This window comes from Halichoeres trimaculatus, unplaced genomic scaffold (genome assembly GCF_033239565.1).
Source record: "Halichoeres trimaculatus isolate MK-OKI-2021-1 unplaced genomic scaffold, fHalTri1.1 fHalTri1_scaffold_4, whole genome shotgun sequence".
NCBI lineage: Eukaryota > Metazoa > Chordata > Actinopteri > Labriformes > Labridae > Halichoeres > Halichoeres trimaculatus.
In genome coordinates, this window is record NW_027437182.1 from 17,660,637 (window position 1) to 17,686,697 (window position 26,061).

Consider the following 26,061-nt stretch of genomic DNA (forward strand, 5'->3'; position numbering starts at 1 on the left):
GCAAAAGTTGGACAAAAAAAAACAGAAAAAAATCTTTATTTTATGAAATGAAACAGGAAAAACTCGTCTGAGGACGCAATCACACTGGCAAACAGTGCCGTGCTTGAGCACGATTCACTTCTCTGCTTTGGCACGCTTTGGAGAGGTGGGCTTCTGCACGGTTTACTTCATGCATGAGCGTAAGTACACGGACAACCGTGCGATCTATGACGTGTGATTGCCGCGAGCGCATCTCTTGACAATCATTTCAATAAAGCTGGGGTGTCAGAGGGCTGTGTCGGGCCAAATGACTTAACGTAAGTCAAAAAGCCCCTAAAAGTTGTAGCAGTGCTCTCTGTATCTCATTGTTTTGACTAAGATGAGGTGCGCTTCACATAAAGAGATGCTTCACGATGACGTAGGCGGGCCATGCGCGTGTGTGATACCCGCTAAAGTCAGGTTCATATTGGGGTAGTGTGACCGCTGGCTGTACTCTCTAGTGGGGGCAGTCTCTAAAATGTCAAAAGGGTTCATTAAGGAACCATAATGAATGTAAGAGATACTGAAATATGCGGAACATGGGACCATAAACTTGCAACTCAACCTCTACAGCATATATACACTAACCTTGCAGAGCAGATGGACCTGCCTGATTCAGTTTCTGAACTCCTGCAGGTCCATCTTGCCAGGCTCCAATGACCAACGATTTCACTCTGCTAAATTCTAACCAGCCCAATCAGGGAAGAGAGGCGGGAGCTGTGGGAGCAGACGTGACGTTAGCAGACTTTCGTACTTGTCAGCGTTCCTTTGATTCTTAAGCTACATTGATAAAAACGGAAGCTGTCGTCTAACGCCTTTTTCACAGCTGTTTCTCGTGATTCAGTAGTTGTTCATCTATTGTTTCTTAGAAGCATTGGCTCACTTAAGCTACGTCATACCGTGGCTTGATGTGGATTGGTCTGTGGTGAGTGTGTTAATCAGAACGGTCGTCCAATCACCAGCTGCGGATTTTTTTTAAAGTCCCGCCTCTGAAAACAAATCAGAAGAGCTGCTACCCAGATGGACTAGTGAAATATTTCCGTGGCGGATATATGAAACTGTTCTTCTGGCGTGTCAGGTTATATTTACACCCCCCCAAAACAAACAAACAAAGAAATTATGGAGTCGCATAGTTGTCCCAAATGGTGAAACTTCTCACTGGTTTATAGGACACTGGGAAAATGTTATGAAACAAAAAATATCACAAAACGTTCGAATGTTTTCATTAGTTAAGCACTATCAACTACATAGCAGACAGTTTATGAGATCTTTCTGTAGAATTAGGTTTGTGCTCAAGATCCAAAATACAAGAGATGGTTATTTTCTGTAGCCATCTTCTAAAACATGTTTTAGGTTCAATTTGAACAAATCATGACAGAAGAGGTGAATTTGATGAAATGTCACCCTTAATACTGAATGTTAAATGTCAAGTCTAATGAAAGTGTTGGAGGTGTTTTTAAGGTGACTGAGAATAATCATTCTTTTTTCACACTTTCACACTCCCAATGAGGTTCAGCCAAATAACTTTGCCACATAGCAAAAAACAGACATAGCTCATTTGAGGTGGTAAAATAAAGTAGAAAATAAAACTATATTATGGGGTGTATTGGTTTTTGGACAATTAGTTATGTGTATAAAAGAAGCTCAAACTTTTTCCATATACAGAAAAACTTTGAAAAAGCATGTACATTTTCTCCAGGATATAAGGTCATTATTTTGCTGTGAGAGTTTCTGTTGAGCTGAAAGAAAGCTGATCCAGCACAGGTAATTGGAGTTTGCGCTGCTCTGGTGTTAGAATAAAGCCTTCGGTTCATATGAAGTCTCACAGTGTGAAGTAACCCGATTTCATCCTCTGCTGCTGCCTGCCCAGGCATTCATGCATATTCTCCAGTTTTGGATGAACGCTACAAATCACACAGGGGGCAGACTTGTTTTTTAAGGCCATATTTATTCAGTTATTTACACTCTGCTTATTCAGGGGAAGTGTAATCGAGTTGAAGTGTAGCCCAAGCAACCATTGACTCATTTCAGGTGTCAGAAGGTGTTTTGATGTGGAAAAAAAGCAGCATTTTTGTTTTGAGCTGATCTATTTAATAATTAATTTATTTTCACTTTTGCTTATCTTTCACCTAAGACCAGTTAGTTGGACTTTAAATTTCCTTTGAAATGACAAGGAAATTAGACCCCTTGATCCCTTGGAGAGTACAAACCATCCAAGCAGGTTTGAGAGTATTATATTGTCACTGACATGTTTCCATTCAAATATTCCTCTTTCCCTCTTACCTCTGCTGTGAGTCGAGCAAACCTTACAGTCACCACCTAAAAAGCACAACTAAGTGTGAAGGCAGCTAATGACATCATTTTATTTGATGCCCCGTCTCATAGGTCATGCATTTAAAGTAAATACAGGCCACAAGCAACAAAAAAAAGCTGTTACTCTTGTTCAGGATTAATTTTAATAAGCATTGAAGAGGTGTCAGGAATTTGTGCTTTATTCCTATAAAGTGTGGTAAATCTCTATCCTTGTCCTCTGTTCTTACAGTTTCTGTAGCATAAGATTACACCCTTATGATTGGGAGTTCTCATCCTTCTTTGTTTTGCAGAGGTTTCCTGTCATAGCTTCTTAGCTGTCTGATCCATTCAGCACAGATGCTAGCTCAGCTGTATGAATGTAGCACACTCCTCAGAAACTCTGGAGACACGGGCCCCCAGAACCGCAGAGCAAAGCTTTTTATAATGTAAATAAAATTCATAAATGCACATTTTGGCTGTGGCTGAACGTGTGTGAACCAGAGAAACATCTGTCGGGGAATAACAGCTTTTGTGACTTGCAAAGCATCTATTGGAGGACATTGGAGAGTTACTGTGTGCATTAAGCAGAGGTGCTCTAAAGTATCCCCTGTAGCCAGAGTAAGAACTCCCCTCACAATACACGACCTTGGATTTCTCTGCTTTTTCATGCAGTGAAACATCTTTTGGATGCAGACTATAGCTGTCCCTACAGAGTGTGTGATTTTTATGTTGTTGCTGATTGACTGAAGGTCAGAACGGTCAAAGAAGCTGCACGCAGGACATCTGCAGAAATCCAACGTCAAGTCACAGGTTTGATTCACGGCGTAGTATTGAGGTTTTTAAAGAGTGATGACAGATGTTAACAGAATCTTGGCTTTGAGCCCTGTAACTTGTATTTAGGGCTGAAAGTTGGCAGTGTTAGCATACTCTCAGGGAATATTCCCTATTGTTAAGTTGTGAAACACAACCATTATTTGTGAATAAAGGCAACCAGCCTGGCTCTTAATCCTCTTTATTAGGATTATCAAAATAGGATCTCTGTAACAATGGGTATTCCCAAATAAACAAATTCTTCATGGGATTGTGTGATGAATCCCAGGAAATTCTGGAGGAGGGAGGTTGGTTCGGGCTTCAGTTGAATTGTTCAACACTTTGGTTATGAATAAAATGCCTTAAAGTGATTCTCTGGGATGGAACAAGTTGGGTCCTATCACAAGGTTTAGGGCAGAAATTACCCCCACAGCAGTGTTTTTGTGCAGCAGAAGCCCAGGGCGCTCGCACCAAACAACCCCTCCCTGCTCCTCGGCCGGTTTCCTGGGCCATATTTTACTTGACGAAAAACACAAATGAACAGACTCCCACCGAAAAAAATCTGATATCGGTCTGCATTCACACTTTATTTAGAGAATTTTCAGCGCGTTACTTTCACACAAAAACACCGCTAAATAAGGCTCTAGTTCAAATCGTGTCGTAAAACGGCGCTACCTCCGCTGCAGAGCCACAGCTGGCAACGAGGCGCTCGCCGCTTAGTGTATCAGTCCGCGCGTGCGGCGTGCCAAATATAAACAAACGCAGGTAGTCTGCCAGGACAAAGAGACACGATGAGAACTAGAGCCTTATTTAGCGGTGTTTTTGTGAGAAAGTAACATGCTGAAAATTCTCTAAATAAAGCGTGAATGCAGACCGATATCAGAGTTTTTCGGTGGGAGTCTGTTTATTTGTGTTTTTGGTCAAGTGAAAATTGGCCCCGTCTGAGTGCAGAGGAAACCTGCAGAGGAGCAGGGAGGGGGTGTTTGGTGCGTGCGCCCTGGGCTTCTGCTGCACAGAAACACTGCTGTAGGGGTAATTTCTGCCCTAAACCTTGTGATAGGACCCAACTTGTTCCATCCCGGAGTATCACTTTAACTACAGGATGGTTTACAATGAAACTCTAAAGATCCCCTAAATACCAACATTGGGTTTGTGTTTAAAAAAAAAAAAAAAACTCTCCTAATTCCCTAATAATAGCTTTGGTGTCAGTTTTTTTAGCACTACTTTTTAAAAAAAGGTTTTAAAAAGGCTTGCACATGCTGAACCCTAAATACAAACTTTGATATCTGATGTAATACATGTCAAGCATTAGCATGGCTGTATTACCATGAAGCCTAGCAGAATTGCATTTACACAGATCAATAACACTTCCCTTGTTTAGACTCAGAGCTGGAGAAAAACATTTCCTGAGTGATAGATTTTCTATTTTTAAAAGTTACAAAACTGGCCTTCTCTTTTTCAGTCTATTCTGTAAAAACCATACTTCACTGAGAGTTTTGCACACAAAAGCAATAATGAAATAGATCATAAATTCAGAGACCAAGGATGTGACTATACATCACAACCTGCTGTCCTAATGAAAGACACTTCACACAGTATGGTTTTTCGTGGTGCTTCCCCTGTTTGCCAATGGGTTCAATTTTAAATAATGGTTTTAGAAAAAAAAATGACTCAGCTACATTTTTTCCACTTCTAATCATCCTGAAAATGGGGACAGAGGATCTCCTGCATTCATCTGGGGAGGCACTTTGGTAGCAGGTAGCATGCAAGCACCAATTATCGCTTTCCTCCTGAGCGGCTCACTCATTATTCTCACTACAAGAAGTACATCTTTTTCCCTGCTTCTTTTCCTCCATTGCTCCCTTCCTGTTACACCTTTTTGCTCCTCATCTTTGCAAAGCATTTTGTTTACAAAGTGCTTTAAGAAGAAGTATAGAAATTATGTAATGGAAAACTTCAGCTAATTGTGCCACTTGGGCTCGACTCAGAGATGTCTCAGATGTTTCCGTTCAGGGAACCGTGTAGCAGTTAAGCATGTCAGAGCTTTGAAGGCGGGGAGGTTGAGGTGAGGACATGGGAAGGTGGAGAGTAAGGAAAACACCACATTAAGGGAAAAGTGGGCTGAAAACTCTTCTTGGATAAAACCTGGAGGCTCTGTCAAGAATGGTTACCCTGGAAATCATTACAGACATAATCCTTCACTCTCTATATTTTATCATAATGAATCCAGCTTTCTTGACTCTAATATCACTGAGTCTTGTCTAATGCTGGATGTTGTTTACTCATTACACTGCTGCTAAAGCTGTTGTTGTGGGTGGCAATGAATTGTTCCATGTACTCCCACGGGCCTTCAGGCTGGAGCTCACCTAGCTGGGTATTTATGACTCATCAACAATGACTTTGCATGATTTGTCCTTGAGAAAAAAATACTTTCAACTTTACTTCTTTTAATTTTTACTTCCAGTTTTTCTGCCCTCTGGGTACATGTGTCTCATAAAGCCTGAGACCCCCAGAACTGTGGTACTGATGACAGGCAACCCCCTGCTGTGTAAATACACTTACTGGCCTATACACAAATAGACAAAATGAAAAAAATGACCTAAGATACTTAACTCAGCTGATGGTACAAATTAAACAGATTCTTTGTTTAGCTGTGTTTAATAAAGTCTCTCCCGACTTTTGTCACTGAAAGATGCTATGAGGATGATCTGTTTAAATTGCACTCCCTCACCACTGTCTGTTTTAGAATTAAATGGAGAAAAACACATTTTCTTTGTTCAAGACAACTTTTTACTGGACTCAATATGCCGAAGTGAGGGATTATCAGTATTGTTATGTAGCGCTACAATTTGAAATGTGACATTGAGCAAACTTTGTAGCAGCCGGCTATTAGCAACATCAACAGCCCGGTGCTCCAATATATCTGTAGGCTAACGTGACAACAAGTAAACACACACATTTTGTAAGTAGTTTAGCAGCCGTTTATATTTAGTGCAGCTGGCAGACCAGCAGTCAAAGACAAGTCTGTAATGTGTGATGTTAGTGAATCCTGGTTAGCTATGTCCTGCCAGTCATCTATTAAGCAAAGCTAACATAACCTCACTCTTCATTTTATTGCTAGAGTCTCAAGTTTGAACAGACCACTGCAGAATAACTGCTGACTGTGGGCTGGAATGAACATTATCACTAACAGTTTAGCCCCAGTGTTATAGAGTAATACAGCATCACTGTTCTGTTTAGCTTTCTTCTGCCCTTCTGTCCTTTTTTATCTGACAGTTAGGCTCCTGTGTCCACTATCGCTAAAAAACTAGCCATAGAAATAATTATGCAGAAAAAAAAACATAGATCTCTGTGTCTGATCTCTTCTCATAACTACTCTTAGTCAGCTGGCGCAGTGTTGTCATAGAGACCTAGACGTGCTAGGGAGCTAAGGAGTAGCAATTTAAAATAATATGTAACCAGCAGTATTGGTGTTGATAATCTCATTTTAAAGTGTGGATTACGATCAAGCATGTATCTAAGAGGGAGCCCTTTTCAAGATCACTTTCAAACTGCTCACAGCCCCTTAAACACTGATTTGTTAGTTTAAATTGCAGTAAAATAACTTGAAAATAGGTCCCTTTGGTACAGCCTTCATCACATGTTAATAATTTTATTGAGTTATTGACATCATCATTTCTTTAGTTTTAACTTTGTGAATCCGGGCACCATTGATTCTCACAAACTTCACTCACATAAATAAAAAAAAAACGTTTGGGACTGTTCTTTGCTGCCGATTTACATTTATTTTTTTGGTACCTGAAAACTGTTGGAGATATTTATTGTTATGATGTTGAAAAACGTGGGTCTCATGGAGGACTTAAAGTATATTTTAATTAAAGCTGTAGTTCCAGAAACATTCACAACACTTTTTTTCTGCTGTGCATGCACATGAAGTCCTGGAATAATCTCTTTTTTTTCCAGCTGTATTTAGTTCATAAGATTTGAGGACAATAGCAGCCACACATAATTTATCACTGGCCTAATCTTCAGTCATTAAGTAGGTTTAAGCATTCAATTCCTTTTATTTGAACTTTTGATTAAGCAGTTATTTTGGTGATAATGTGATCTCACACTGAGCAGCACAACTGAGTTGAACTCCCAGTTTGCTCCTGAGACCTCACAAATGCATTTCCCTCCTGCCCCTGGTGACTGTGATGCCTTGTTTCATAATGTCTCTGTTTTTATTGTTTCCCTCCCTTATGTAATCTGAGGGCTAAGACCCCTGACTCTGAAGCCCATTGAGACATCATATGTGATATTTAGCTTTACAAACAGGCTTGGCTTGACTCGACATGAGGCGTGAGGGACACAGCCTGTCAGTTAGCCTCTGTCACTTGCTGTGTCATGAAGCTGGGACGTGATGCCTCTCAGGCTGCAGCCTTAGACATCGGAGAGCACAGCAGTCATGTGCTGATTCTGACTGTGTGGATACAATGGTGAGCTTGGCTCTTCAGTTGTTTTATTTTCTGTCTGTTCTCCTTTAAAAAAGCTTCAAGGAAAGTGATGTTCATTGCATTTAGAAAGCAGTGACTGGTGAACTTGAAAATCTGTTGGGATCAGCATGAATTTCTTTACATAAGATAAACAAAATCTAAACTGTTTTATTTGTGAGGCTCTACCCCCTCTTTTTAAAATCTGCTATATATAGCAGCTGCTTTAAGAATAGCAGTGTTGCTTGCTCTCTTTGGTGTGTGTACTCACAACTGTAAGCGCCCGTGTTGAGCATGCAACAGGCATGCTTAATGTGTCTTTCTAGGATGAATACAAAAACAGTTCATCAGTAGATTTTTTTTATTTTCAATTTTATTTTAATCTCACTTTTATAGCCACAAAGCACACAGTTTGTATGATTTAAGGCTTTCTATATTGCTGCTTTGGTGTTAAACTCTGCCTGCAACCCTTAAATTGTCAACAAATGCAAAACAAGAGATTACACCATAATAGGGGTTTTTATTTATTTATTCATTTTTATTTTTATTTTATTTTAATTTTGTATTTATTTATTTATTTATTTATTCATTTTAATTTTTAATTTTTATTTTTTATTTTATTTATTTATATTTTTGTTTATTTATTCATTTATTTATTTTTATTTGTTTATTTATTTTTTGTGTGTGTGTGTGTGGGGGGGTGTCTTGATATCCATCCTACTGGAACTGAAATGCAGATCACATGACTTTTATGTAAGTGGACAAAATGTGTAGCTGTCATGAAAGCGTAACCTTGAACCTTTAACCTTGTAACCAAAAGATTACATTTTGAGGTTACAGTAATTTCAAATATGCTAAGCATAAGGGCCCCTCATGCCATTTGATATTACAGATGTTGTCTTTTATATTAAAATGTTAAAAACAACAGCATTTGATGCAAGGGTCGGTATAAAATCTATAATCTAAATAATGTAATTCAATTTGATTCATAACTCCATGCAAAAAGTACATGTATTATTATTTCTGCATGACTTTTGGCTATTGTACTATAACAATAAGACAGTGTGGCTTGAGTACACGCTGACATGAGTTTTCGTCTCCTGTCACTATGATCTGTACAGTGATAGTAATTTTGTGGTTGGGAAATGTTTCTTACATTAATAATCTACCTGTGGTCTCCATATTGATTCCTGTGACAGAGCAGCATGTCAAGAGAAAATGACTGATTGTGTCTAACAGCTGTTCTTCTGTTATACAGTACATCTATACCACAGGTTTAAAACTCCTTCCAGCTGTATGTTTATGTCACTTACTTTTTCTTGCCTCACATCCACTGATTTAACATCTGAAGAATCATAACTGTATAGATATGAAAATAAACTTTAATACATCTTGTGTTGTCGGGGCAAACTGCAGCAACCGTCCGTCAGCAGAAATGCTGAAGCTTAATTAAATCCTTCTGCTTGAGTGGCAGCATTATTTTGGCCATATGACAGCTTATTAAACCAGACATTCTATTAGAAAGTCAAACAAAATGTGAAGCATGCTACAGGTTATTAAAACACAGGTTTACAAGAGGATACACACCCCACACATACTAACACACTGTACGAAAGCAATCAAGCACAGAGCAATAAAACTGATAGTGGCATGTGGAGCAGCAACTCTGTCCTACAACACAACAATAGTTAAAAAGCAAAAGAGAAGTGAAAAGCTCAGCAGCAGGTAAACACTCATTTGCTGCAGTAGTTTTTGTACACAGAGAGCTCAATCAACAGCTCAATGCCATGCTGTGTGCATTTGGAAAATGCATTCATAGGCTGTGCAGAGGATTAGCTGCTTATGAGGTGTAAAAAAGTTCATGGGGACCTGGTTAGGAAGGTTAGAGGAAATTTGTGGCCCTCTGGTTAATCCCCTCCCCCCTGCATAAATGTGCACAATAAAAGTTAAGCGTGGGAGCACTGTGAATCTGTCAGAGGCTAATTTAAAAAGATAAAAAGTTATGTATGTAATTGCAGCAAATTAAAACAGCCTCTATGGCTCATTAAATCACATTCAGTGTCTGTGTAAATGTAGTCGAGGGTTTTATACCCCATAGAGCAGCTGGAAAAAGAATATTTGTAGCGCCATTGTTAGATACAACAGTTAAAGTAATGAGTTAGTAGACAGCAGAGGTCAGTTAAAGGACACTCAAAGCTTTGCTGATGTTAAGTATGACCAACACAGGAGGATATCCGCTTAGAGGCGGTGGAGGGGAGGGCGGGGGGAGTTTCTGAAATGGTTCTGCCCACCTTGGTAGTCACTGTGAGGAGGGGCTTCCCTTCTGATGACGCCTTACTGGGTATCTCCTTCAGGACCATGGCAACAGTCTTATCTGCAGCCCTAGAGTCTTTCCCCTACAACAGTGAGATCAACAATGACTTGTGTCAGGAAAGTTGGACAACTCAGTGCTTTTTGCCCCCGTCCTGGGGCATCTTACAGAAAAGACTTAACCTTGTGATGATGGAAATACTGTGTGGGGTCGTCTACAGTAACAAAACATTGACTATAAGACATTTCCACAAGACTATGGCAATGAAAACAGGGTTACTGCACAATGTAGAGGGCAGACGGTGATGAGCATGTTCGTACAGAATATCATACAGAGCTCATTACACACAGAGTAAAGTGTATACAAGTGATTACGCTAAATGTAAGAAGATGAATGCTCTTGTTTTTCAGCAGGGAGTTATTTTGTAGATATTGGAGCTAATTTTGAAAATGGAAACATTTAGGTTATTGGAAAGCTAAAACACGTTTACACTAACAGTATAGAAAGTTGATGTTTTAGCCTAGAAAATTTAGCTTTTATGAAACATTGCCCATTAGACTTACCAAAACCGTCAGAAATAATGTTGGTGCCCTGATCCTGTTGATCAGTTTGAAAGTTTGCGGTACCACCAAAACAAAAAAGTTTATTTTTATGAGATTGCAAGAGAGATACAGTCCCTGTCCTGCCTGATGTCGATCCAGCACAGCTCCAAACTTACTGGCCTACACACACACACACACACACACACACACACACACACAAACACACACACACACTGTTCTGCTGTCTATCTTCTCCTCACAGCTTGTGATGGGGTTCAAACTGTGAGGTGCTTGTCCAATATTTATGAGGGCTACATTGCGTAACAGTAAAAATTGATAACATAAAAGGTCAAATTGATTTTGACAGCCTTTTGTCACCGGCCTTTTCAAATTGACTTTATGACAGAGGCAGACCAACAAGCCCTCACTCAGTTTAGTGTCATCAGTCAATCAATTTCTGTTTTAAATGATGTTGGAGGGTAACAAAAGTTATATCAGGACACTCTAAAAAGAGCAGCTCTTCTCTTTCCTCTTTGGTGTAAGAACAAAAAACACCAGCAACAAAGCAGCTGCTCACTTTCTATATTTTGTAGACTCACTACTGTTCAGACTCAGCGTGAAGCAGATGAGAGGCCTTTTAGCCGGATCTTATCTCCACTTTCCAACTCCCTGGAAAATGAATCAGCCTTTTTTTTTTTTCCACTGATCATTTCACAAAGTGAATGTGCCAGCTCTTGAGAGTTCCCTTGGAAATCTTAATGCTCTTAATAAAGTCCTAAAAGCCACCTGTGCCCACTCCCCGGCTCAGTCTCTCTCTGCGTGTATAAATCAACAACACCTTTCACCAAGAGGATAGCAGTCGCAGAACGGCGTTCACACGGTCAAAGATGATTCAGAAAAGCTCCGCACAAGCACAAACATTTGTTGGGGTTGTTTTCACTAAATGGCAGATGATGCCATTCGAAAAAATCTGAATGTTATCGCTGTGCCGTATGTGCAGGTACTGTTTGAGCCAAGAGTGGCAAAGATATCTTCCACCAGGCGTACAGACGGTTTGCACTGGCAAACGGTCTTGGCAGGCCTGACTGTGTTGTTCTGTGTCAACTTTTGCCAAGGTAGCTCTCATTTTTCAAGGAATGATGGCCCACTGCAGTCGACTGCTATTGAGGAAATGGATAGTAACAACAGAGCAACCTTTACAGGAAAATAATTATTTTCTTAGAATAAGGAATAAGGAGTTTTTATGTTGTGGCATTCAGGCTGCAAAAGTCAGAAATATGTGTTAATAAGTGTTTTGTCAAAGATTATCTGATCGTACCCACAGAGCTTATTGCAACAACTGGAACATATTTTCATTTTATTGTTTTCCTCTCTAATACAGCAGCATGTGACAAAAGATTTAATCACTGTGAGGCTGTTCTGGACGATAAAATCAGAAAACAAATTACATACAGCAGATGAGATCGACTGCAGCATTCTGCAAACAGTTTAATCAAATTATTAGGTGCTGACGGTGGCAGAGGACATAAATGTTTCTGTTCATCTCAAGACTCTGGTACTCTGTGTATTTACAATCTCCCAGCTAGCTCTGTTCATCACCGACAAAGGCATTTTGTAGAAAAGTTTATTGCACAGGCATTCTTATAGTTAGGACTGAAAAGATTTATGAGTTTAGTGGAAAATGTAGAAAGATGGACTCAGTAGTACAGTGTTGTCAGAAGTCAGTTATACCTGCATCTGTTAAGGAAAAAAGCATCATTACTTGAAAACTGTCTTTATGCAGGACAGCACTTTTACTTCAAGATAACTCATAAGGAGAGAAACCTGACTGAGCAGATCATCTAATTGACCAACTATTGCACTCTGCTTCCTGTCGCGGTTGCTTTTTTTCAAAGTCTGATCCAGAGTCAGCAGGAAGAAACTATAGGAAAAAATCCCTGGAGGAGCTAATGAAGGCCTTCTTTGTCCAGAGGACTGTTTTAGAAAGTGTTCAAAGAATGGCCCTGGACTTTTGCCGACTGGCTTCAGCTTCTCTTTTTGCCAGGAAGTTGAAAAGTGTTCAGAAAGTGCCTCAAAACTGCCCCATTTTATATACAGCACATATCATTTCAATGCATTTGGTTTTAATTAAAAAGTTTGGCTCAAAGCTGTCTGTTGAGGATGAGCTGTATCTTACCTTTAATTTTAAGCATGGGACTCTTTCTCATTATCTGTGATTTTATGCTGTTGCTTTGTGTCTTTATTACCTCCACCAAGGAGGTTATGTTTTTGGTGAGTTTGTCTGTTTGTCTGTAAACAACAACACTCAAAAAGTAACCAACAGATCTTGATTAAATTTTCAGGAAATGTTTAAAATAGGACAAAGAAGAAGTGATTAAATTTTGGAGATGATCTGGATCACCGTCTGGATCCAGGACTTTTTTAAAGGATTCTTTATCATTGTGAGATAGGGCCGTTTTCATCATTCGTGGATATAACCACAATAAAAGGTCAGATTACTTTGAAAAGAATACAAGACAAGGTCACAATAATTTCTGGCGGATGTAAAAGTAAGATCCAGATACTGGCAATATTCTTGTATCAGAGTTGCAAACTTTTCTTCATGAATCTAAAGGTTGTGTTTCAATAAAACGTTTTATATGCTTATCATAAAAGTGAAGTTTTATGAGACAGAATATTTTTCTGTTAATTGCGAATTTTCACAAGGTTTGAAAAAACAAAAACAAAAACAAAACAAAACGGCCAATAGACGCTTTGTTTTAACCTCCCAGCTCACTAGATCCAGTTTGACTGCACATCAGTTCTTTAAAACCAATATGCAGTCAGATGTCATTCCACAAATTAGTTTAAATAACCATAGAAAAAGGATTACACCATGGATAAGCCACAGATGGTTTTCTTTGGGAACAAACGTTTTGCTCTTGAAACTATCTTGTTTAATTGAAGAAATAAACAGCAGCTTTTTGTGTCAGTACTAATTGTGAAGGTTAAATTTCTGTGTTCGTTCTACTTCAAGAATAAAAGCTTTTACAAATTCAATTTGAAGGAAAGGGGCATAAAATCACTTCTGTACTTTGAAGGGTAATGCATCATAAACAATGGGATAAAGGCAACCCTAACTAATGGTCAGTAAAATTACATTTTGAATGCACAAAAGCTTTATTGTACCCTTTTTTCTGATGCATTCTGAAGACAGAGGTGAAATAATCTATATCAAATTTCATGTGCCATTACCTCCACACAAGAAAATGTAGTTTATCGCCTCAACTCTTCAGAGATGAAAAAGTGAAAATGGCTGTAAGAGAGGTGAATAAGAAACAACAACAAATGGACTGGATTCATTATTACTGTGTTCACTTGACTGATTAACGCTGAAACTTCACACAATAAGCACTGTAATTGTTAAAACTCATCATATCTTCTGACACTTTTGATTAATTAAAATTTCACACAAATTGTGAAACGTCAAGATAATACTGACGCTGCCTTGCCTCTCTATAATGTCTGTAAAGTTTTCTTTAAAGTAAAAGTTTGCCATAGGAAACAAAAATTGTCAGGTTTAGGAATGTGTGATGAAGCTTATGTTGATGCTTTGCCCCCAAACAGTGACTGCTTTTTATCTCTTTGAAGCAATAAAACCCTCTTAAACAGGGTCACTTATATAGTGATACATGCTGACTCATATCTGTTGTCTCTACCTGTTTTCCCTAGCTGCACTTGTAAAGCTTTAACAGAAAAAAAATCACAAAAGTTTTATGGTGTAATTTTGCAGCTTTACAAGGTAGACTGCATTGTCATCCTTTTCTTTAAAGATGGATTTCATGAGGGAGTAGCATCCTCCAAAAAAAGGCCACCTTTCTGTTTAACCCTTTTCATGGTACAAAACTTTCATTGTCACAAGTATAGCATTATAAAGTAGCCTTGACGTCAGTTTAAGCAGAGAAATAGATATAAGCCATAGAGGGATAATTTGTTTATCAACAACAGTGGATTCGTGCGCAACTTGGGTGCAGAAGTACTGTTGAGCATATTGGTTTGTCAACCAACGTGGGGGAGTTAACCACCAAAAAACGCATTTTTGATGGACGGTTAAAGGTGAAAGATCAGAAAGTGGACAGACATTTCTAGTTGAGAAATCTAGCATGTACCCCAGAGAGGAATTTAAACACACAACCGTCACTCAATGCTCATGGCTGCATTATCCGTGGACACTTACCAGACTGTGACATACCAGGATGTAAACGTGTGTCAATAAATCAGAAACCCTCCCAAATCAAAAGAGCACGCAGACTGCTGAGTCTGAGACCTGGTTCATAATAAAAGAACCAGAAAACTACGTCCAGAGAACTGCACCAAATCAGAATATTAATGGTTGTGTATTTCAGGGATAATAAACTGGTTCATCATTTCATAATATTACGTAGTTTTACTTTGGTCATGAAATCCGTTTCTGTTAATCACAAAGGTTCACTCATTACTAGCTCTCTATATTGACTCCATGTTTGGTCATAACCTCGGCCCCAAACCAACTTTTTCATTAAATAAGAAAAGTCAAATCTGTATTTTGAGTATCAGCAGTTAATGTTGTTGTTTGTGGACAAACCTGGTTAACTGAGGTCGGATAAAGACGGCACATTTTGTTACACACCCCCAGACTTCGCTGGTGTATCGGTGTTAAGTGTGACCCTGTTAACTGGTAACTCGCGGCTGTTAAGTTGCCTCTGTTGTGTAGTATTGTTTCTGACAACAGACTAGAGAACAACGGTACACTCTTATTCTGATAACAGGTTGAATTTAGTGTTTAACATTAGAGATGTCCCAGTCCGATATTGGTATTGGATATCGGTCTGATATCAGCAAAAAAAAAAATACCGGTATCGTATCGCAATGCATCTAAAATCTCTGATATAAACAGTCCATTCCAGACTCCGCTTCTGCTGTTTTTATTTGATTTATTTAGGTTATTTTCTGGGTCTTCTAATTTATTCTTTATTTTATTCAATTACTGGTATATTCTTATATTTAATGTTAAAATTTCTGTTACCCATTGGTTAATAATAAATGGGTCAGTTTTTCCTCATACCTACTGTTGCTGACTACTGTTCTTTGTTTGAATAATAATAATATCACTTAATCAAACCTTTTCTAACATGACAGACATACTACAAAATAAGTAATAAAAGTATGCATGTCTAATGCTGATATTGTATCGGATTAATATCGTTATCGGCCAATACTCAATGCTGCAGTATCGGTATCGTATCGGCAGTGAAAATGTAATATCGGGACATCCCTATTTAAAATACACTAACCGGTCTGAATGATTGGAGCTAAATGCTGCTTTTGCGATCAAGCTGTGTGGGCATCTTTATGATGACGTAGGCTGATTATCCCTCTAAATGTTAGGGACTGTCTGAGGAGTAAAAAAAATAAATGTGTCATTGAAAAGATAATCCTAGATTAAATACTCAGCTTGTCTCACATTTCTCCATAAGATACAGGTTTGAATAAAGAAATAACATCTCCCCACAGTATAACAAGGGCTGGGCAGAGCCTGGAGCACAATCTGCTCGACAGGTCGACCACATGCCGCAGCCTCAGCTGGCTGTAATCGTGTGCTGTAGCTTCAGATGCCCGGCAGACCTCTGGCCTCTCACCTCCTGCTTGATCGTGCTCTCAGCCTCAGAGAGATGTCACGAACAACAGCTGGGGTGACTCTGCAGTGTGAAACTAATCACAGTCAGGAATGAGCACCTACTCTACAAACACTTGAGGGGAAAATTTGCTTCACACTACTGGCAAGCTGATATACAATAATGAGTCGACTGCAGCATGAGTGGGACTCAGGGAGTTTGTGTTAATAACAATGATAAAGCCGATCCTCCACAGAGGGAACAGGCTCCTCTTCAGAGGATGAAGATCTTACTACAAGCTGAGCCTCATACCAGATACTCTCAATGAGACTTATTAATTCCTGAAAACAGACACAAAAACAATCACTGCTGTTTATTGATTTGGCTCAAGTTAAACTATTTTTTTTTACTCTCTCTGTCTCAAAAGACTCACACTTAAGTTCTTAAAACAGTCCTCACAATTCAACAAAAAAGAGACAGAGCAGTTTTATGTAAGCTTAACTCTAAAATGGGAAAGTAAATTCTGTTTAAATGATTTATCCTAATGTTCGTATCATCAAAAAATGTAATGCTTACATCACTGACAAACACACATTCAGTCTGAAAAAGAGGTTTCTGCGAAGTTCGTCATCTAAACAGAGGAACACACTCACTTTATTCTGGTGCTCAGTGTATAGGACCATAACTACTACTGACATTAAAGCTATAGCGAATCTCCAATAGATCAAACACTTGGCATAAACTAAAACGTATAGACCGTTGAAATCTTCAGTTTTATTTCTGTTGTTTCAACAAAAGAGGCTTATCAGGAAGTTTTTTATCAGTCTGACATTTCCTGCCAGTGTTTCTTGGCTTTATGTACTTCACAGAGATTGCTTTTTGTAACAAACAGGGTTAAGAAGCAGAGTGATATCTCACTTGAACTACTTGACAACTAACAGCTGCTTGTACATTAAACTGTTTCTTAAACTAGAATAGCCCGTGTTGTTGGGCAGATTTGTGTTTTTTACAGGATATTATGCTGATACAAATCATATCCAGAGTTGCAGCCTGCAGCTGAGAAACAACTACATTTAAAAACAAACAACAGCCAGTCATTTAGTCTCTGTTTCCCAGGTGGTTTGGTCTCAAAAGTGACCCTGCGTCTTTGCCAACCAAAGACATACAACCCAAGAGGAAGATCTAACTCTCAAAGCCTGAAAATCTTCTTTAGGTCTCTGTCTGTGAGGCCATGTTCATCTCTGCTTGGGGCAAAATTATCTTATTTAATTGCAATTATTGTAATGTGAACATAATTATAACCCTGAAAACAGCATGATGAATTTATTTCTCTTCTCTAATCAGCTTTTGGATTCCTTTGTTACCTTATTTCCTCTAAAACAAAGGTGCAATCCAGGCCACACAACTAATTAGGGGCATCAGAGGCTGCAGCAAAGTTTTCTGTTTTTAATTGTCTCTAGTGTGTGCATAAAATGTCATCTAACGACGCATAACTTAGCATACCAAATTAGTCTAACACAGCTTAAGGTGGTAAAAGTTGGAGTTCGTTTTCTAGAAATAATCAGACGAGTGAAGCATGGAGGTTTCCACAGAGAAGGATGGAGTCAGATTCTGAGATACGTTTTATAACTTCTTTACAGAGCTGAAAGGATTGTTCAAAACTCTCCTCAGTGTCTGTTAAGTTAACATTACGCTAAGGACAGCAGCAGCTAATAAGCTTAACTTAGCTTAGCTTAGTCCAAAGATGGGAAACAGACAAGAAAGTTAGTCTTGTGCAACTTGGAGGCAACAAAATCCACACCAACAATCTATTATGCACACTGTTAAAGATGTCATAATTTTTTTTTTTTTTTTTTTTTATGCAACCCAAAGTAGCTAGCTGTTTCTTAGCTTAGCCTAGCACAAATCATTGCACAAAAGTAAAAGAGCTAGCTTGTGTTGCTTCATATTTAGAGATTGTATTTTTGAGAGACTTAATCTGATATTCTTGAGACCCATTTACATTAATGGCCATTATACTTAAATAAGGATTTACGATTTGTTTCCTCTGTGCTGTGGAATACAATTCAATACAATTCAATACAATGCTGCAAATAGCCTATCAGCGCTAGTAGTTTAGCTGGTTATTGCTAGGGTAGTCACCAGCTAGTAATGTGACAACAAGTAGCTACAGAACAAAAAGGGGGGAACAGGTTTATGATATGTGGGATTAAAGGGGACCACCTAGACCAGGGGGGGTGGGACAAGTTGACCCCCATTCTATGTCTGAGCCTGTTAAACATACGTTCAGGAAGCATTTATCGTTTCTGTACAGGTGTGATGCAGAGAGACACACACTCGAAACATATTAGTATATCTTGGGGCTGAAATACAACAGTCTACAGTCCATCTCCACTCTGTTGTGGCAACGAGCTGTGACGCATAAATACAGATGGAACAGGACAGGAAGTAGTGACCAGAAACTCCCTAATAACACCCAGTGACTTTCAAATAAAACAAACCATGTAATGACCAGTTCTTACTATGATGATAGATGGATATAATGAGCTGAGCCAGACCAGGAGTGAATAGGTTTAAGGTTTTACAGCCCAACTTAAATGAAGAGAGGCTCATCAATAAAGTAGGCAGGAACTCCTTGGTCTCGCGACTCCAGCTGTCTGTCAGTCATGCAGCTTGTCGGACTGAATATGCAGCCAATGGGAGTTTATAATCACAGTCAATACGCAACAAAGCGGCAACCCCCTAGTGTAAAAATATGAGACAACGTGGGAGTGCTAAAATTTGCTGTTTTTTAAGTGTCCGATTGAGGCTCGCTTCAGAAGTCACATACACACCAAGCCAAAAAAAGCTGCAGTCACAGCAGAAATTAACGTGGCCCAGTTCAAAAAACGTCTCCTGTCCGAATATTTTACTATCGGCACACACCGTACAAGGGGTGAATTTGGAAATTAAGATTGTGAGCTTGCCCAATCAGAGGCACAGTTCAGATCACGCGAATGACGTGCGCCCTATAGCTGTACTCACTTCCAATATGACCATGACAAGCTGATTTGCTTCAAAAGTCCATTTCAGAAACAGAGGGATGACGTCAGGTCCATTAATTATGCAGTCTATACACACAGTACAACAAAGTTGGACTGCAGACGTATCTGGTACATTTGAGGCATTATAAATTAATATTGTGTTGAATAAAATAATCTTGGTTGATCAATCCAGTCACTTAAGTTTCTGTACCACAGGGCAAAAGCCAACAGCTTTGAATGCATGTAGATTTTATCTCACTATTTTACCATAAAAATGTTCGACTCTTGTTCTTTGTGACTGAAAACAGCAATGATCTTACCTACTCTTGCCTTGCTGCTGTAGCTTAGTGTACTACATTTCTCTGAGATGTAGCTCTATTTAAAGCTTGAATTCATGCAGAGAAACTATCTCAGCTCTGTACATTTTACAAATAGTTGCCGACATTACATTTAAAGTAATATATTTAGAAAGAAACAGACTATTTACTGAGCCTAAATATCTTTCGTCTCTGCTATTTATTTACTTCAAAGTCACTCAAAGTTGAGCCAGCTCTTTTTATGAGCACAGATTTTCACCCACAGATTGCCTGGACAGCAGCGCTTAGCTAGTGATCTGTGTAAAAGTGTTTGCCTGTCAGGAATGTCTCCCATAGTACTGTGACAGACGAGTCTGTATGGGTTTTAGCTTTGCTGAGGCTTTAAATCCCTCAGTCAACAAAAGGGGTTTGAGGCGATTTGCTGAAAGCCGCCCTGTGGCTATATTTCTGCACCTGCAGCGTTTAACTGCTGAAGGCCCTGTCAGGCTACTGGTGCCAACGAGACCCCACACAAACGTGTCTACTTTGCTTATTCAGGTTTCACAAAGGTGAGATTGGCCTTGTAGAATTGATGAGAAATTAACTTTGGATATTAAATTGAAATAAAGCAATGAAAGTTTTATTGTTTATGCCTCTGAACTCAATATTTTACAGTGTCACAATTTGTATTCAGAGCACTGATCAGGTTTCCACAATAAAGTCTCATAAAAGGTAAGGTGACACTACCTCCTGTTTGCCAGAGTTTATCAGCTTGGTTTTTATTTGTTGACAGCTCTCTAAACTCAGAATGGTTCAACCGTCAACAATAATTTCATGAAATAATTGAAAAAACTTGTTAAGGGACTTTAACATTGTTTAATTTAAATTGGAGTTAGCGGCAGACTTGGACTGATTTCAGGTGCTTTGAAAACGTAATTAATGAAGAAGCAACTTGAGTTTCTGGAGGAGTATCTCCCTCCACACCCTTTGTGTGGATGTGCTTCGCTTGAAGTTATTCCCATTCAAGTTGTTACTTTCAGGAAGGTTGTTTTGGATTTCTTTGAATGATTTACTTTTTTTTTTTTTTTCTAAAACAGAAACTGTCTGGAGGAGCCAAATTTCCAGGTACCTATGCATATGTTTAAAACAGATGCCAAAGATAATGTAGAAATACAGTTTTTTTCCTACAAAAAGAGCAGCAATATATATTTTTTTTTAATCAAACGGTAACTATTCAATAAAAACACTGTAAATAACAAACATCCACTCACAAATCTTATTCTAACTCCGAATAAGAGTGACGAGAAAATCTATTCCACTGATTCCCTGTACACCTACTTTCAGCTGCGGCCAACTGAGCATTTTTCATTAGGGGAAAGAAGCAGCACATAAATGAAGTGACAGTCTTGGAAGGGGAGAGGACTGTAATGCCTTTTAATGGGGATAGATGGCGAAAAACCGTCCCTGAGGGTTTGCAGGCTGCTACTCTTTTGGACAGCTGTACAAATACAGCTTAAATAGAAATCAGAGCAAAGACATCAGTCTGGCTACAATGGCACGAACAGCCACAAACCTACACCAAGTTCACAACATTTAAAGTCCCCTCAATGAGCTAGTAGTGACATTAATGAGGTGCAGATGGAGTGATTGGCAGGACTGAATGCTGCTGGGCTCCTAAGTTCCCTGGTAAAGGGCCAACATTTTGTCAACAACTGACTTTTAACAAGGTAGATTGTTACAAATGTTGAAATCATTTGTAAGAGCGACACCATTTGGAAAGCACTTTGAATGAACAGGAGAAAGACTATTCAGGGGTTTAGATAAAGAAAATGTATCTTTATTTTTCTAACTCAGGAAAAAGAGTTGAAATATTGTCGTGACAGCCTTGTTGTGTTTGTACCAGTGGGGTGCTTAAACATAATGACTGAAGTGGTTTACCAAACAGCATGCACACACCACACAATATAGTGCACCAAAACCCCTCATATCTCCCTGTGGCATTACAAGCACACAAAAACATCAAAAATATTAACATATTATTTAATCATCCAAATGTTTTTTTATTTGTACAGAAGTCACGCCTTAATTGGTGTACTGGTAAATTTAGATTTTACCAGTCATTAAACCACCTCCAGTTATCTAAACAGTTATCAGATATAAAAAAAAACAATGGACAGGGACACAGGAGAATATTCTAGTATTTTATTTATTCATTTATTGGCACTGTTAACTGGTGGCTGTTGATCATGTGTAGCACCAGAGACAAAAAAACTCCAAGTGGATAATAAAATTGTATGGTCTGGTATAATGCCCTGTCATGTGGTATTGTACCTAATTGCACAATATAGTGTTACCTATCCCATCCCATCCTGTCCTATCCTATCCTATCCTATCCTATCCTATCCTATCCTATCCTATCCTATCCTATCCTATCCTATCCTATCCTATCTTACCCTACCCTACAATACCCTACCCTACCCTATCCTATCCTATCTGTTCCTTTCCTTTCCTTTCCTTTCCTTTCCTTTCCTTTCCTTTCCTATCCTATCCTATCCTTTCCTTTCCTATCCTATCCTATCCTATCCTATCCTATCCTATCCTATCCTATCCTATCCTATCCTACCCTACCCTAACCCTACCTACCCTACCCTACCCTAACCCTACCTTACCCTACCCTACCCTAATCTACCCTACCTTACCCTAATCTACCCTAATCTACCCTACCCTACCCTACCCTACCCTACCCTACCCTACCCTACCCTACCCTACCCTACCCTATCCTATCCTATCCTATCCTATCCTATCCTATCCTATCCTATCCTATCATAACCTTTTCATCCAAAAGCGCTTGGAGAGAAGCTGGTCCACCAGAGACTGATCTAAAGCCTGTCACAGAGCTAAAACAGCCATGTTAGCGTTTTCATACCGCCGGAGGCCTTAATTTCCCATTCCACACACGTTAGCATGTCTTCATCAGTGTTTTGCAGTAACGCATTTATCATCAGTAATGTTACTTGTACTGGTAATGTGTAGTGTAACAAATTACTCTTGATATTTCAGTAATAATTTTACAGTTACTGATGCAAAAAAAGAAAAGAAAACAAAACAAAACATGTGAATCTCAAACTGCTGTTGTCTGTATTCAAATCCTCTTTTTTCTGAAGAGTTTCATTGTCATTAGTTATAAGAGGTCAAAAACAAGACTGAGGAGCCAAATTTCCAGATACCAATGCCTAAGTTTAAAACAAATGCCAAAGATAATGTAGAAATACAGTTTAACTTTCCTTTGATTCTAAAAAAAAAAAAAAAAAAAAAAAAAAAAAAAAAATTCAGACAAAAAGAGCAGTGCTAACTACGTCACATTTAACAATGACTGACTGCTGCTGTTCTTATGTATTTTTTCAGGGATTGTAAAATATGTTGGAAGGGAGGGCCAAAAATTGATTAGACTCTGGAAAGAAAAACAATATTATCATTTTTGTCACTTGGCTCCACTCAGATTCTCTCTTAGTCTCTCATAGCCTCTATTGGCAGACTCTGGCTGCACAATGGCGGCGCCCTCGTCGGGGGCATTTTGGCTTCAAAACCGTACCGTGGAAAAAGGTGGAGCCACACTCTCCACTTTATATACAGTCTATGCTCTCATCTTCAATTGAACCAGATATGTATTTCATGTAGTCTGTAACTTTGATGTGTTCATAGGCTGCAGACAAAAAATGCACCTGCTGGCAATTTCACTTCTGATATTCACACAGAGGCCGCGTGAAAACTCAGTATCATGGGGAGAAAGGACACAATTACCAATTTTGTGGGGTGTAAAGAGAAGTAATATAGTCAGTACTGTAATATATTATTGTTGGCAGGGAGTAATAAGTAATGTAATTATATTACTTTTCAAAAGAGTAATGAATAATACATAACTTATTTTCAGTGCCAGGTTCTGGTTTTCAGGGCTACCGTGAATAATCCTATCAACTTTTTGTCATTTTTCTGTTCAGAATAATGTTGATCTTTTTAAGGCAGGGTTTAAAAAACACAGCGCAGTGAGCTGTACATTTCATGACATGGTGCACAAAAACATCTGGTCACCTGACATCACTGCACTTTAAATGGACCAATGTGCAATGTTCTTACATCTCATTTAACCTCAATGATCTCTTTCTAAATTAAAGTGGAAAGTACCAAACAATCCTCTGTGTTTACCTAAGAAAGAGAGAAAGGGGAATTTTAGACGCTGTGTGAAAATAACAACCTCATGCCTTATTGTCAGTTTGGTTGTTTAGAGCCTATTTGTGGATTTTTAACTGCAAACATGTGGACAGAGCAGAGTAATGTAGTTTTAATGATGTCTGAATTTAAAGACTACGAAATGATTAAACTATATTCTATGTGGATATTACATTACAATACTTTTTTTTCACTGCTTCAGCTTATACCAACTGTCTCTTTGACCCATGTTTTGTGCTCTTTTAACTCTATAAAAGCAAACATGTGCAAGTAATAACTCACTCAGACAGTCAGATTGACATTAGTTATCTGTGTATTTTCCTTTTTTAAATTCAAATGCAGTTCCCTGCTGAACTAAATTTGACAAATAGATTAAACAAATCACTCTGAAGTTGAGAGCAGTCCTCCGTGTCGTATCAGTGCAATCAAAAACACCTCTCCATCACTCATTTTTAATGTAAATGACCTTTGATGTTCCTCAAGTAATTGTACGATTCATTACACATTTCAAATACGATTTCACAGACTCATGATCCCAAATCACAAATACCCATCTTTGTGAAACAGTATTTGCTCTGCATGGAGAAGATTTATGTATTCCAAAAATAGTTCATGTCTACAGAGTACAAGTGGGCAGAATCTTAAATCAGCTTCACAACGGATGCACACTCTGGCATAGAAAAGTCTGAAAGAAACTCTTTTTCAGGGTTTTGAATTACCTTGAACTGCAGATTCAAAAAGACACCATTGTACCAGTCCAAGTAAGCTGTTTAGACTGCACCAAACAAAGATGACTTGATGTGCTTGTTTCTTGGCATTATTTTACTTTACAGTGACGCCTTGCCATAATGAGTATCTAACTTAACATAGTTTGACATATTTGATCTTTAAAAAAAAAGTCACAGACTTAAAGTTATGTTTCTTGTTCTGAGACTTCTGAAGCTTTCACAGAGTCTTTATTTGGACCGAAGTTATGTAGAACAAGAAAGCAAAAGTTGTTTTTCAAAGTAATGTGTTTTATACGGCCCAGGGTTTGACAACGGAGGCTTTAAAGCTCCTGTGAGGAGTTTTTGCTAACAATGGAGCAAAGTGAAATTAATATATATATTTTTTTGCACTTAGCGAGGCAAAGATTCTCAGAAAGTGATTTGTATGATTCCTACGAGACATCAGATTCAGGGCGCCAGTATAGCACAGTCCATAGATCGCATGCCCCATCAGGTCAGCCCTTGAGCAGTCAGCCCAGGTTCAAGTCTGACCTGAGGCACCTTCCCACACACTCACCCTGTTTCCTACTCTACTCATGAGTTTATTTCAGCAGAAAACATCATGTACTTACTAATGTATGAGACTAGAGGAGCATCTAAAAATTTGGACTATCACTGAAAATACTTGCAGTTTGAAAGCTCACTCGTAAAAAATAAATCATTTTCTTTGCAACAGGACTCTATTTGGTTTTAGAGTCTACTGAAAGGAGGTTTAATGTTTCAGAGACACAGTTTTTTCAGTAGCTTACTACAGGTGAAAAGTCAATGGGTCAGGAGGACACTGCAAGACAATCCCCTGTTCAAACAAACACCCTGTTACAGTTTCATCATTCAAAACACAACTGGCTGACGTACCACAACATGATACTCGTACCAACCTTTCAAACCTGGACACTAGCTGTGTGTGTGTGTGTGTGTGTGTGTGTGTGTGTGTGTGTGTGTGTGTGTGTGTGTGTGTGTGTGTGTGTGTGTGTGTGTGTGTGTGTGTGTGTGTGTGTGTGTGTATGTAGTCCCTGTGGGCGGCGTTGGCTCAGGTTCATGAACATTAACATGAAAGACTCGCTGCTGCTCATAAAACATTAAACCTGGATCACAGAGCATGTAAAAAGCATGTCAATTTCAACTTAGGCTATACGAGGAGTGGACTCTGGGGGAAACATGCATCCTTTGGTGTAGGATGCCTGTTAGGGCATTAATATGAATGACCTGTGGACACAGTATACACACTCACGCAGACTGAGGACAGAAACCAGTCAGGAAGTGTTGACATCAGTGTGAAAACAGCAGCCTGTGGTTTTCATGACAGATGCTTCACATGAGATGTTTCCTTTTTTTCCAGGGATTTCAAAACCCATTCGAATAAAACACAAAGACTTCAGTGACATTTCTTGCTTTCTCGAGCACTCTGGGTAAGGGATATTGCATTCCCGTTTCTCATTATAGCAGCATATATTAACATTTCTAATCTCACATAACCAATATGGAGCACATATGCAAATCTGTCTAGAAGTACAGAACATGTATGAAGAAGATAATGGGATTTAAAGCTAATTAAACTGCCAATAAACATTCATTTTCTTACTTCTGGTGACTCTTTTTGTTAGAAAACAGTACAGCATCCATATTATTCATATAGTTTTTGTAGTTCTTTATGATAATAATGTTGCAGG

The 26,061-nt window shown here is 38.8% G+C and overlaps 1 protein-coding gene across 3 annotated transcripts in view; it reads right to left on the minus strand.

Annotated features, from left to right (window-relative positions):
* pex5la (peroxisomal biogenesis factor 5-like a) overlaps positions 1–26,061 on the minus strand; it is a 104,099-nt gene that overhangs the window by 47,005 nt on the left and 31,033 nt on the right. For 2 of the 3 annotated variants that reach the window (XM_074667543.1, XM_074667541.1), the window contains exon 2: positions 9,884–9,988. The exons of the other annotated variant lie outside the window; for it this stretch is intronic. In XM_074667543.1, coding sequence (XP_074523644.1) covers positions 9,884–9,988 — 105 coding nt within the window. The remainder of the gene's footprint in view (positions 1–9,883; positions 9,989–26,061) is intronic. 3 annotated transcript variants of the gene reach the window in all.